This window comes from Eptesicus fuscus, chromosome 21 (assembly GCF_027574615.1).
Source record: "Eptesicus fuscus isolate TK198812 chromosome 21, DD_ASM_mEF_20220401, whole genome shotgun sequence".
Taxonomy (NCBI): Eukaryota; Metazoa; Chordata; class Mammalia; order Chiroptera; family Vespertilionidae; genus Eptesicus; species Eptesicus fuscus.
Genome location: NC_072493.1, coordinates 44800996 through 44814856, shown reverse-complemented (window position 1 = coordinate 44814856; position 13861 = coordinate 44800996). Strand labels below are relative to the sequence as shown.

General features: G+C 58.7%; 1 protein-coding gene and 2 non-coding genes across 7 annotated transcripts; all 3 read right to left on the bottom strand.

Annotated features, from left to right (window-relative positions):
• Nucleotides 1–604: 604 nt before the first annotated feature.
• On the bottom strand, nucleotides 605–10789 carry SPACA6 (sperm acrosome associated 6). Of its 5 annotated transcripts, none has more exons than XM_054709996.1 (9): nucleotides 10549–10789; nucleotides 9542–9619; nucleotides 3713–3781; nucleotides 3092–3115; nucleotides 2633–2710; nucleotides 2411–2520; nucleotides 1823–1979; nucleotides 1532–1742; nucleotides 605–692 (listed from the first exon to the last, which is right to left on the bottom strand). In XM_054709996.1, exons 1-9 carry the CDS (start codon nucleotides 10760–10762, stop codon nucleotides 659–661), a joined length of 975 nt encoding a protein of 324 aa, XP_054565971.1. In that variant the 5' UTR covers nucleotides 10763–10789; the 3' UTR covers nucleotides 605–658. The 5 variants fall into 5 exon arrangements, with proteins under 5 accessions (XP_054565971.1, XP_054565970.1, XP_054565972.1 ...); XM_054709995.1 differs by having other exon boundaries at nucleotides 1823–1996; nucleotides 2413–2520; XM_054709997.1 differs by lacking the exon at nucleotides 3092–3115 and having other exon boundaries at nucleotides 1823–1996; nucleotides 2413–2520.
• Nucleotides 10790–11462: 673 nt separating this feature from the next.
• Nucleotides 11463–11549, bottom strand: MIRLET7E (microRNA let-7e). Its single transcript, NR_129272.2, has one exon. It is a non-coding gene; the product is annotated as a microRNA let-7e (primary transcript).
• A 112-nt stretch (nucleotides 11550–11661) lies between these two features.
• MIR99B (microRNA mir-99b) lies at nucleotides 11662–11741 on the bottom strand. Its single transcript, NR_129271.2, has one exon. It is a non-coding gene; the product is annotated as a microRNA mir-99b (primary transcript).
• Between the last annotated feature and the right edge of the window lie 2120 nt (nucleotides 11742–13861).

The following is a 13861-nucleotide window of genomic DNA, read 5'->3' as shown; positions in this document are numbered from 1 at the left end:
TGAATGCACGCATTGGCTAGACCTAGTCAGTACAAACTGGAAATTACAGTAAGACATACAGAAAGCTTTTCCGTGAAATTAAACTTTTCATTCATACTTAATTTTAATTACACCAATGTGTCTACCTAAGTAAAAACAGGTAACCTAATTTGTCAATTTTTTAACATACACATTCAGAAAAACCTACTTTATTATATAATGGACTTTCGGCTTTAACAGACACTCGCTGGCCCGAATTAGTCTGTAATTTCGAGGTTTTACTGTACATGTAAAGGCTGTATAGGGGAAGTCATAACTGAGTTAATCGGACAAAAAAGGGAGAAACATCATTTTAGGCAGGAAGCAGCATGTCACCCGTCCTGCAGGGGTGAGAAGAATCTTGCTTAGGGTGTCTTCTGCCCTCGGAAATGGCAAGGAGGCTGCCAGAAATTGGGTTGGTCGGGCTTACGCCTAAATCCCTGACCATGGGGCCTGCATGGTGACGGGCTATATTACAGTCATTCTGGAGGCACAGTTCCGGGGGCATATTTGGGGCAGGCTGCCCTCCTCCTACCTAAATGGGCAGTAACCACCTTCAAAGATGAAAGCCTTTGTATAGTTGAAATATATTCTTTATTTTAGGGATGGAAATAGGATAGGGAACAGAAAGATACCTTGGTTAGTTGCCACTGAAGTACCATCGAAAGAACATCCTGGGGAAAGAAAGAGGCGGTTGTGTGTGGAGGAGAGAAGTTGGGGAGCAGATATCTGAGTCCTGGAAGTCTGAGTCCCAAAGGTGGAGAGAGCCTGGACTCCTGGGTCTGAGGGAGGAGGGGCTGGGGGCCTGGACTCCTGGGTCTGAGGGAGGAAGGGCTGGGGGCCTGGACTCCTGGGTCTGAGGGAGGAGGGGCTGGGGGCCTGGACTCCTGGGTCTGAGGGAGGAGGGGCCTGGGGGCCTGGACTCCTGGGTCTGAGGGAGAAGGGGGCTGGGGGCCTGGAGTCCTGGGTCTGAGGGAGGAGGGGCTGGGGGCCTGGACTCCTGGGTCTGAGGGAGGAGGGGCTGGGGGCCTGGAGTCCTGGGTCTGAGGGAGGAGGGGCTGGGGGCCTGGACTCCTGGGTCTGAGGGAGGAGGGGCTGGGGGCATGGACTCCTGGGTCTGAGGGAGGAGGGGGCTGGAGCATGGACCCCTGGGTCTGAGGGAGGAGGGGCTGGGGGTCTGGACCCCTGGGTGTGAGGGAGGAGGGGCTGGGGGCATGGACTCCTGGGTCTGAGGGAGGAGGGGCTGGGGGCCTGGACTCCTGGGTCTGAGTGAGGAGGGGCTGGGGCATGGACTCCTGGGTCTGAGGGAGGAGGGGCTGGGGGCCTGGACTCCTGGGTCTGAGGGAGGAGGGGCTGGGGGCCTGGACTCCTGGGTCTGAGGGAGGAGGGGCTGGGGGCCTGGACTCCTGGGTCTGAGGGAGGAGGGGCTGGGGGCCTGGACCTCTATGTCTGAAAAACGAAGGAACTGGCACTCAGGAGAGCTCGGTGCTGCGATCCGCCTCCGGGTACTCACCACGCCAGCAGGGTCACACCGGCTGAGGCTAAGGCTGCGGCGGCCGCGATCAGGCACAGGTTGCTGAGCGTCAGAGCCTCAGGCTCGGCCAGCAGCTCGCCCAGGCTCGGCCTCCAGGGTTCGACCCCCTCCGCCTCTCGCGGCGCCCAGCGAAGCACTTCCCGAAAGGCGACCTGGAGCTCGGTCTCCCCGCGCGGGGGAGGGCCCGTCACTGCGGGGACGCGCACGTCAGCGGGACGCGGGCCCCGCCGCGCGCAGCCCCGCCCCCGCCGCGCGCAGCCCCGCGCGCACCGTTCAGAAAGAAGTAGAGGCGCGCCAGCGGGAGCTGGTCGTGTGCGATCACGCAGGAGAAGGTCCCGCTGTGCGTGGGCTGCACTGGCCGGATCCGCGCCAGGTACCCGCGGGCCCGGGGCATATCTCGGAAGTAGGACGTGTCCCGAGTCCGCACCTGCAGGGACGCACGGGCTGGAACCGCGGGGCCGCCCCAGGTCGGACTCCCATCGGACTCGTTACCGAACCCCTACAAGCCCCGCCCCCGATCTAGACCACGCCTTCTGGAGGTCCACCCTCCGCCCTTACTCGCCGACCATTCAAGCATCTCCCCCCCCCCCCCCCGCCTCCTAAATCTTGACTCCGCCCCTGGGGTCTGAGACTTGCTCACCCGCCCTAAACAATGACGCAAAGTCCCCAAGCCCGGGTCCGGCAGTGTGAGCCTTGACTCCTCCCCTAAATGCCACGACCCTCCCTTTGCACGAAGCCTGAATCTGGGCCGAGATCCGCCCCCCCTCGCCCAGCCCCACCCCTGCGTCCTGGCTCCCCATCTTCCAAGCAGCCCAACTCGCCTCCAAAACCCTTCGCGCGGGCCCCGCCCCTACTCACACCTCCTTCTGCGAACTTCCAGGAATAGGCGATCTCCTCTTTGGGCAACTGGAACTTCACGGTGCAGGAGAACAGGGCCTGATCGCCCCGTTGCACCGTCACGTCCTGAACTGGAGTCGGGCCGCGTCACCACCTCGGCCCCGCCCTCGACCACGCCCCCTCCTCCAGCCCCGCCCTGTCTCGGGTCCCTCCGGTTCCCGCCCCCCGGGCCCCGCCCCTCACTTGGGCAGTCCAGCGGGAAGTCGCAGACCCTGGAGTAGCACCCGAGGCAGCGGAAACGCCGGGAGAGCTCCTGGTGCCCTGTGGGCGGGAACGCTGGGTCTGGGCGCCGCTCGCCTTTCCCAGCCCGCGTCCCTTCGGGCGAGTCAGGGGTTGGCAGCCTCCCTGGGTCCCACCGGCTGGAACCCGGGCCCCGCCTTCTCTGCGCTCATTGGCTGGTTCTCACCATTCTTCGGCCCCTGGGATTTTTTTTATTTTTTATTGGTTTGCTTTGGCTTTCGGACCCGCCTTTTATGAGGTTGGGGAGCAATGCCTGCTTTTCTCTCCAGGGCTCTTACTGGATTCCTTCGGATCTGAGGCCCACCCCTGCGCTCCCACCAGGAACGCACCCCCCACCCCCCGTTTCGGCCCTGACCGCGTCCCTTACCCCCGCAATCCTGAGCTTTTGAGTGGAGGGCTTACCGCAGGGAGGGATGCAGGCCTGAACTGCGGAGAGAGAGGAAGCGTTTCAGCCCCGGGAGTGCAGGGAGGTGCCCACCTGGAGCTCCCCGAGGGGACGTTACTGAGCTCGGTGCATTCCTCGAAGGGGGCGAGGCCGGGCCCGCTGTATGCCACCAGGGGACCCGGCGGGCCTGCACAACTCCACTGGAGGTCAGGGCCCCGGTGGCTTCTGGCCATCTAAGGGTGGCAGGCCTGCTGTGTGCAGAGGCGGCGGGGCCAGCCCTGGTGCATTCCACCGAGGGGGCGGGGCCTGACCCCTGGCGAGTCTCAGGGGCCCGGTGAGAGGTGTGGCCAGGCCTGAAGCCAGTAGCCCACTTGCACAGCGCGCGGGGCCAGGTCCGAGCGAGAGGCTCGGGCTAATCCGGGACAGGACCATCCCAAGAAGGGATCCTTGCTGGGGAGGGAACCTTAGATCGAAGGGGCGGGGCCAGATCCCCAGTGGTTCCTGCAGGAGGAGAGCCTGTGTCCCACCCAGGGCAGGCGGTTCAGAGATCCATCAGGCGAATGGCCGTTTTAAGACTGGTTTTTTTTTTTTTTAAATTGTGTGTGTACCTGGGGGAAGGAGTTGGGAGTCCATTTTACCTTCTTTAAGCTGCGCAATGACCTCCTGTATTTTCTCTGCAGCGTAAGGGAAGGCAACCTCATAGGACCCTGGAGGATGGAGGGAGGCCTTGTGGTCAAGACTCTCCCCTCCTCCACCACCCAGTCACCCGCGGTTGGGCGAGCTCAGCTGGACTCACCATAATGGTGTCTGTGCCTCTTTCCCAGCCCCTCTCTACCCGTTTTTGGTATAGACACCATTTCCTCCTCTTACCTCCTCCCACCCAGGCTATTCCCAGTCTCCTCCCTTCTTCCTCCTGACGGTCTCTCTGATGGAAGCCCTTCTCTGTCTCATGTGTTTATCATGTTGAGGGGAAGGGGGAGGTTGAAGATCAGATTCCTTACCAGGTACGGCCTAGTTTCCTGTCACTCTCTATGTCACTCCTATTGTGCATCTTTCACTTCTCCTAAATGGGAAAGCATATTTTCCAGCACCTCAGGACCTTTGCACATGCTGGCTTGTTTCTAGTACATCTTCCCCCTACTCCTCTTCATCCTTCATGTCATGCCTTACATAGGCAGTGCGTACATACATAGGCATGAGTTACAAAGGCGTTTGAGAGTTCCTAAGAGTCTCATCAGCCCTAGCTGGTTTGGCTCATTGGATAGAGTCCGGCCTGCAGACTGAAGGGTCTCAGATTCGACTCCAAGTCAGGGCACATGCTGGGGTTTCCAGGCTCAGTTCCCAGTAGGGGGCGTGCAGAAGGTAGCTGATCAATGATTCTCTCATCGTTGATGTCTCTCTCTCCCTCTCCCTTCATCTCTGAAATCAATACAAAAAATTTTAAAGAGTTCACGTCATACCTTGTGTCATTTACTTAAGAGGTTTTTCCCTGACTAAATTCCTAATTTAACTGAGTTCCCTATTTTTCTTAGCCCTCCTTCATTGCATTCATAGCTCTCATCAGTTTGTAATTACTTATTTTATATATATGGTGATCATTTAAAGTCTATCTCTTATGTTCTCCTTTAGTGCTGTGCTCCTAGAACCCAGGAGCCCACTCTGCATCTTAGAAAGTGCGCTCAGTAATGCCTGGCCAGTGTGGCTCAGTGGTTGAGCATCAACCCATGAACCAAGAGGTCGCTGGTTCGATTCCTCATCAGGCCACATGCCAGGGATTGCAGCCTCAATCTTCAATAGGGGGTTTGCAGGGAGCAGCCTATCAAAGATGTTCCTCTCTCTTTGATGTTTCTATCTCTCTATCCCTCTCCCTTCCTCTCTCTGAAAGTCAATAAAAACATTATTTAAAAAAAAATGTTCAGTAATCATGTGCAGAACTCCAGTGTTCAACTGGGGTGGAGACCACAACGGGTGGTGACCTGTGGCCCAATTCCACCCACTGGATGTTATATTTAACCTGGAAAGTATTAAAATAATGAACAGTTGCCATTGTAAGATTTGGGGGGAAGTCACATAAAATGTTTGCGTATGTTTTAAGACATTTGGAAGAGCTGTAACAGACACAGAATTCCCACGAGGCTGCAACTAGCTGGAGCTTAGCAGCCACCACCCCCTTAGTCACGGCATGTCCCTGACACCTTGCCATGATCCCCACCTGGATTCATTTCTACTCCTCCTTCCTTCTTTCACGTTCTCTGTCCTTATGGGTGTTTGAGTTGTGACCATTGCCTTCCAAACTGCAAGGTTCTGTGACTTTTCCCAAAGTGGACGGCTGGATTGTTTTGGTGGTAGATGTCGTTTTGGAAGTCAGAAAAGCAGAGGGTGTTTTAGGCTCAACGGTGCTTCTCCCAAATCCACAAGTTGAAGTCCTAACCCCTGGTAGCTCAGAATGTGACTGCACTTGGAGACAAAGTCTTAAGGAGCGAATGAAGCTAAAATGAGGCCATTAGGGTGAGCCTTAATGCAATGTGACGGACTTCCTTACAGGGAGGACACGTGGACTCACAAACACAGAGGGAAGGCCACGTGGAAACACAGGGAGAGAGGTCAACTACATCAAGGAAAGAGGCCTCAGCAGAAACCAACCCTGCTGACACGGACACCTTGATCTTGGACTTCCATCCTCCAGAATAGGGAAAAAATAAGTTTCTCTTGTGTAAGCCACCCAGTTTGTGGTAAATACAGCAGCGCCAGCAAGCTAATACACAGAAATTGCTAGTTTCCTCCAAATAGCTTATTACTCTTCAGTAACAGAATGCTTTCAGCCAGAAAAGCACCCACAGCTAAAAGACTACATTTCCCAGCCTCCCTTGCAGCTAGCTGTGATCACGTGACCTAGTGATGGTCATATGACTAAGTTCTGGCTATTGAGATACAAGTGGAAGTGTCCCTGTGGGAGCCTCAGGAAGTAGCCTTCTTACTGAGTAGCATGTGCCATCTTCTCTCCTGCTGCTTGAAACTTGGGTTTGATGGCTGGAGCTCTACCAGTCACATAGGACCATGAGGACACGGGGGACACCCTAGGATGACAAAGCAGAAAGCTGGGAGGACCTTAGGTTCCCAAGAAAATGGAGCAGTCGTACTAGCCTCAAGTGCCTGTCTCAAGCCTTGTTTGGTATGGGAGAAAGAAGCTTCCCATAGCTTCAGCCATTTCGGGTTCCTCTGTGACTTAAAACCACATATAAAGGGAGTGAAATGAGGATACTGGCAAGAGTGGCTGAAGTGAGGGGAGAGAGGGGTACCGAAGCCAGGAAGTGGGTTCAAGATGAAGAGTCCAGGGCTTAAGAGGTCTCGTCTTGGCCACAGAGCAGGCAAGTGGTATGGAGATGGCAGGATGATCAGGAGGATGTGGTCAGAGTGGGACGCTCGAATGAAAGGCCAGGATGTTGGAGGAGTCATTCAAGAAATACCTATAGGCCAAACCAAGTGATTCATGGTGAGGGTGAACGAGGGATTTACCAAGGAAGCCATGGGGATGGGGTGTTATAGATCCATGAAACCAGGGGCGATAAGAGTTGACATGTCCAGAGGCCGGGAGGCAGGGGTCATACCAAATGACCCACAAGGTGGTGCTGATCGGTGCTGTGAAATCTCTCCAAAAGAGGGGTCTATGGTTAGGAGCTTCCAGTGTTCCCAAGGTCTGGATCTGAGTCCTGGCTCTTCCACTTATGGGCATACCCGACTCACTTCTGGGATATCCATCCTGAGGACCCCCCCTCCCTACGGGACTTAACCTTCCTCACTTTCCTCGTTCATAAAATTGGGACAATATCGGTGTCTACCTCACTGGGTTCGGGGAACATTTAATGCCATACAACATAAAAGCATTCCCACCCCAAATTATGTGCCAGGCACCATTTAGTGACCGCATGAGATACTGCCCGTAACCACTTAGAATGGTGCCTGCCACACAGTGAGTGGTACCGAAGGGCCAACCACTTACCATCGCCAAGTTTGAGATGGGGAAAAGGAAGCATGGAGAGGCTGGGAGAGTGGCCCAGCATCAGATAGCCAGATCTGAACCCAGGCGGTCGGGCTCCCGAGCTCCACAGGTAACCACTGCCTGTGGTGTACTGCCCTCCCCTCTACCTCGTGCTATCCACTCTATGGTTTACACACACAGTCTATCACCTGCCACCACTGAGACCCACTCTAAGTCAGCATGTCCCTCCCTCTGGGAGAGACCCAGGATCAACCTTGCTCTTTCCTATTGCTCTCACCTCACATAACTCTGGTCCAGATATCTCCTGGGTCTGTTCTCCTTGTCTAGCTGAGCCCCAACTTCTTCATCTAGAAATAGGGGTTTATAAAACCCCATCTCACCAGACTGGTATGAGGCTATCCTTGAGGATAAGTAACATAAATAAACTTGCCTGGCAGACACAGCCTCCCCCATATATGGGGAAGGTTGAGCGTACGGTCAAATCCTTGACCTTCTTTCTCCTCCGTCTTTAAGTTCCATCTCCCTCAGCTCAGACTCATCTTGACCCACCTGGACCACTGCCACTGGTCTGAGCCACCACCAGTCACCCTGCTTCTGTCCTTGTCCCAATCACATCCTGTCTTCTTCTTAAGGCAAAGTTGGTACAAGGCAGCAGTTCTCAAAGTGTGTTCCAGGGAACTTGTTAGAAATGTCCCATTTCTGGGCCATACCTCAGACCTACTGGTCAGAAACGGAGGGTTGGGCCCAGGACCCTGCCTTTTAACACGCTCCCAAAAGATTCTGAGAATTCGTACACTGGGGCTTGAGAATCACTGACCTACAAGGTCCTACAGGATGCGACCCTTTGCTGCCTCACTAATTTCATTTCATTTCGATTTCTCCCTCAGTGATACCATGCCAACCACACTGACCCCAGGGCCTTTGCACTGGCTGTTCCCTCTACCTGGAAAGTTTTCCCCCCAGGTTTTCTGCGTGGCTCTCACTGACAAAGGTCTTTGCTCAATTGGACCTTCTCATTTGCACCTGTCCTGACCAACCTGTTTAAAATGATCGACCCACGGGCCCAGTCCTATTCCCCTCTGTTTTCCTCCACAGCGTGGTTCGCCAACTGACACACTATCGTAGTTCATTGATTACGTTTCTCGTCTGTCCCACCCCCGGCAATATAAGCAACCTGAGGGCAGGTGGTTTTCAGTTTTGTTCCCGGCACATTAAACATATCTCTGCAGATCATTATTGCACCAGCTTCTCCCGGCCTCCAGTAGGTCCTCACACAGCCCCAGAGGGTCTTCCTATACCCAGAGCTGACCCTGTCCTCCCCCTGCTCACAAGACAGAGTCTCAAGTCTCCCTCACCCTTCAGCTACACCCCAGACCCATTTATCTAGATGTCCCCTGGGTCCCCCACAGTCACTATGTCCTAGCCCCGCTCCCCATCTACCCCCACTGCTTCTTTTCCTCAGCCCCCCACATGAGGGATGACCATAGAACCCATAGAGCCCAACCCCAGGCACTGTCCTCTACGCTTCCTCTTCCCTCTCCCCAGGGAGGGAACAGCCCATCAGACCCACGCCTCATCCATCCTGCCCTGGACTCCCTCAGCCCTGTCCCCTCATCTCCATGCCCTCTCTTCACAGCCCCTCCCCTTCCCCCAGCTCAAGCCTCCTTCACCCTAGCCTCCACCCAGTCCTCCCCGCCTCCACTCTAGACTGTCCGCTCTTTTCAACATCTTCTGGGACAACATGGCCCCTGTGGGGAGAAAGGGCGTTTCTTGGGGTCCTGCCCTGCCCCCCATCTCTGCCAGCTCTGATTCTTCAGGTCTTCCTGGGGGAGGGGGATCGCAGCTGAAGTCTCCTCCATCCTGGACCCCCAAGACACCCACTGGATAGGGCTCCTTCCCACCTTTGGGGATCTCTGTCAAAATGTTTGGTGGGCAAGAAGTAATGGCAGCTGGAGAAATAAGCCGTGAGCCCCCAGACCTCCGAGGAGGCCAGTTTATGCTGCACAAAGAGCTCGAGCCTCCCTCCCCCCCCCCCCCCCAACAGTTCCCGTCTCTGGCATAAGGGCCACGTGTTACACCCCAGAGGAAGATCTCCTGTTTGAGGTCCTCTGCTCAGGGCCCCCTCCCTCCCTCTGAGCTCCGAAGCCATCCCGGGAGGCAGGGAAGGTGTCCCATTTTACAGGTGGGTAAGTTGAGGTACAGAAGGAGGCAGTGGCACGTCCTGAACTTCATACCCAAGAAGAGCCACACAGCCAGGTCAGAACTCACATCTACCTGATCCGACCTGGGCTTCAGGCTCTAGGTCTACCGGGACCATCCCTTTACTTCCTGCCATCATGTCCCTGACAAGAAACTGGCTACCCAGTGCCTTCTGCTCCTAGACCACTGCCACATTCCAGGGGTGCCCCCTCCCCCCGCACACGCCCCCATCTCCCACTGCTGCTGCCTCCCGTCCCACCCCACTCACCCTGAGCAGTGGCTATCTCTTGGAGGGAGAAGGTCATCTGGGTGAAGGAGTCATGCAGGTGGCTTCTCTCATCGTAATCTGGGGGTGGGGGGGGGGGGGTGGGGCAGAGGCTGAGGGAAGCAGCTCCCCTAACATATCACCTGTGTGGACATTCTCTGTCTCTCTAAGACTTCGTCCTATATCTACCGAGTCTCGGTCCTCCCATCTAAATCCTCCTCCCTCTGCCCTAGCCCCATGGTCGGCAAACTGCGGCTCTTTGGCCCCTTGAGTGTGGCTCTTCCACAAAATACCACGGCCTGGGCGAGTCTATTTTGAAGAATTGGCGTTAGAAGAAGTTTAAAATATTTGGCTCTCAAAAGAAATTTCAATCGTTGTACTGTTGATATTTGGCTCTGGTGACTAATGAGTTTGCCGACCACTGCCCTAGCCAGTTTGGCTCAGACGGAAGGGTCCGGAGTTCAATTCCGGTCAAGGGCACGTACCATGGTGGCAGGCTCCTCCCAGGCCCGGGCCCTGATCCGCGGCCCTGATCAGGGACGATTGCAGGAGGCAACCAATCGATGTGTTTCTCTCACATCGATGTTTCTCTCTGTCTTTCCCTCTCTCTAAAAATCAGTGGGGAAAAACATCCTCGGTTGAGGAGTACAAAAATAATGAAAATAATAAATCCTCCTCCCTCTGAGTCTCTCCCCTGAGCCTCTATCTTCCCCTCTCTGCGTCTCTATCTTCAGTCTCGAACTTCCCCTCTCTAAGTCTCTGCCCCCATCTCTAGCCTCCTGTGCCTCTGAGTGTCTGCCCCCCATCTCTAGCCTCCTGTCCGCTTGAGTCTTTGTCCCTAGTTTCTGTCCGGCCTCCTGTCTGGGCCTCTGTCCCCCATTCCTATCTGCCAGTCTGTCCTCTCTCTCTTGCTGGGTCTCTCCAGGCCTCTCTGACCCCTCCCTCCACCCCCACCTCTCCCCCCCCCCCCAGGGCCCTGGAGGATGGAGGAAGGTGGCGGGTCTCCTCACTGATTTCAGTGTCCAGGAGGCCCTCAAAGGCAGCCGAGAACGCCTTCTCACACTTCTCCACTTCCGGGCCCTCCACCCCCACGAAGATCCGGCAGATGCGGTGGCGCTCGCTGTAGGATGTGAAGCAGAGGAGACAGGCCCAGGCGGGGGGCCCCAAGGCCGCGAGGGCCACCAGGGCGCAGGGGACGGCGCTGGCTGCAGCCCGCGGGGCCATCGCACAGGGAGCTTGGGCTGGGGGAGAAGCGGGTGACCTTTGTGAGGTCACTGTGGGGCAGGGGAGGGGCCTGTGGCCTGAGGTCAGAGGCCAGATTCCTCTTGCAGGTCAAATGTCAGGCTTGGGGTTGGAGGGAGGAAGGAGAGAGGGGTCAGGGGTCAGGTGTCGGGCCTGCAACCTTCAGGCTGTGGTTGGGCCGGATGCCAGGCTCCCAAGAACCTCACCTGTGATCCTGGACGTCCTCACAGGTTAAAGGGTCTCAGGGACCCAGAGGCCGGCAGTAGGGTGTGTGGCGGCCCGACAGGCCCCGAGGGGATGGGGGGGGCGGGGCGGTGTGTGTGGGGGGGTCAGAGAGAGACGCTGGGAGCGCCCCGAGAGACGGAAACTCAGACACGGGGAGACACCAGAACGCACAATGAGAGAGAGAGATGGAGAGGCCGCGGCCCCTGCGCAGACACAAGGGAAGCTCAGGACACAGCAGCGATGGGAGACGGAGAAAGCAGACGGGGCGGGTTCTGGGTGGGAAAGTCTTAGAGGGAAGAGGAGGAGGAAACGAAGGAACAAGGACAGGAGAGGCAGCCCTGCTCGCTCGCTCGCTCCTCCTCCCAGGGTCCCTGCGGCAGCCCCCCCGGAGCCCCGCGGGGTGGGGCAGGGGCTTGGGGGGGGGGGGGTCCCCGCCGGGTGGGCGTCCCGTGCAGGGCGCAGCCTGGGGAAAGCTAGGAGGCCGTATAGTGATCTCCGTGGGTGTCCTCCTCAACTATACAACCTCCTACCTCAGCCCGGGGGGCGCGGCGGGTGGACAGACAGACGGATGGACGGACAGACGCGGGAGGGGGAGGGGGCCCCGGAGGGCCAGGGAGGGTGGGGGAGGGCCGGGGAGGCCCCCGCTGCGATGGTGAGCCCCCGACACGGACCCACAGACACGAGCTTGTGTGCGGCGAAGGCCCCGCAAGGTCGGTTCTACGGGTGGGTGCCAGGACCCAGGAATGCGGGCCCCCGGCCCCCTCCTCCCCAAGGAACCCGGGAAGAAGCAGTCCCTTGGCCCATCCTCACCGGGGAGACCCAGGAGTTCAGTGACCCGCCCCCCACCCCCAACCCCCTTCCTCCCCAAGGTCCCTGGAGTCCAGGCCCCAGCCCCTCCTCCTCCCTCAGCCCCCGTCCAGCCAGGCCCGTCTCCCTGGGGAAGGCGCAGGCGGCCCCGCTTCCTGGAAACCTCACCTGGTTGGGAGTCTGGCCCCGGGGACCAGGGGGCTCCCTACCCACCTGTCAGGCGCAGGAATCCAGCATCTGGACACAAAAGCTTCCAGGCGTCGCCGGGCCTTTCCTCCCCTCTCTCATCCCTTCTCGTGGCCTCTCGTCCTTTCTAAGGAGGCAGCTGTGGTCCCCGAGCTCCAACACAGCCCCGGGCCTCGGCCATCGCGGTCCAGGGACCCAGGGGCCTTCGGCACTCCCCCCTCCCGCCCCCCCTTATTCTGCAGGTGAGCCTCAGGGAGTTTCAGGGACTTGGCCGCTGCAAGTGGGGGGAGGGGGCGGCTTCCCAGGTGGGCGGCACCCAGCACCCACCCTCCTCCCACCCCTGGGCTCCGAAGTCTGTGCCCCCGGGGGCCCTGCCTCGGGCCAGCTCCCCGGCTCGCTCACTGCCCCCCCCCCCCCCAGCTCCAGCTCCCGCTCCACGGTGGGCGCTCGCGGGGCCGGCGGGGCGCCGCTGGGCTGTCTCGGCCTCGGTCTCACCTGGATCCCATCTCCGCCGGCATCGGCGCCTCCCGCCCTCCGCCCCGCGGTCCGGTCCCCCTCGCTCACAGGTCCTTTCTCAGACTCCCGCTCTCTCCCCTCCCTCCCTCCCTCCTCTCATTCCTTCCCTTCACCTTCCGTCTTTCTTCCTCCCCTTCTCCTCCCCCTCCCTCTGTCTTTGTCCCTCTCATTCTCTCCCTCAATTTCCCAGTCTCGCTCCCTCTCCCTCCTCCCCTCCCCCTTCTCTCCATCTCTCATCCCCGTCCCCGGCTCTCCCTCCGTCTCTCTCCTTTCCTCGCCTCCTTTCTCCTTCCCTCCCTCTTAGGTCTTTCTCCTCCCCCCCCCCCCCCCCCATTCCCTTCTCTCTGGCTGTCTCCCTCCCTTCTCCTTCTCTCTCTCTCTCTCTCTGTCTTTCTCCTTCCTTCTCTCCCTCCCCCTCGCCGCTCCGAGCCAGGTCTGGAGCTGGGGGTGGGGTGGGGGTGGTTGGAGAAGGGGCCCAGGGCTGGGGTAGCGACCTGCTGAGGAGGGGGAGGAGAGGCGGGAAGGGGGCGGAGGAGGAAAGGGGGGAGGCGGGGGGCCAGGGACGGGTCCACGGTCCCAGCTCTCAGCCCCCTTCCCTCCTTCCCAACCTCCCAGACCCTCAGGCGGGGGCGAGAGTCAGGCCAAGGTGGGGAGGAAGGGGAAGGGAGGAGGCTGCCCCCGCCCCCCCCCCCCCCAACAACCTGGCCCAGAGCCCAGGCCTGGGTTCCCAGCATGCCCCGGGGCTGCCTGGGGCCTGAGGAGGGGGATGAGAGGAGAGAGGAAGCTGAGAATCTTAAAGATTTCTAGGACCCGATCACCTACCCGCTGCCCCCCAAAAGATGTCTCCTCGGGGAAACTGAGGCCCAGAGAGAGAGAAGGGTCGGGATTGTTCAAGGTCACTGGACCAGGCGTCGGTGGAGGCTCGAACTCCCCTGGGCCCACAGGCGCGATTTGGGGAAGGGGCTGGCACTTCCCCCCAGGTCTCGGTCCCCCTCCCCCTCTCGGCAGACCCTGGGGAGCCCCCAAGGGTCAGAGAGCAGACCCAAACAGTCTGGCACCATGGCAACCAGATGGCCCCGCCCCCTTAGCCCCCGCAGGGATGGAGTCCAGCTGGGGCTGAAGAGGAGGTGGGGACTCCTGGGTTCCGGGGAGGAAGGGGCTGGGGGGGGGGTGGGGGCCCCCTAGCTCTGGGGGTTCGTGCAAGGCCGGGGCTGGCGTGTGCACCCCCCAAGTCTGAGAGGAGCGGCTGGGAAGCCAGACTCCTGGGTCCCGGGCGGCAGGGGGCTGGGGGTGCGGATCCTGGAATTCGGAGGGAAGGGCTGGGTGGCGGACCCCCAGGTTTAGGGG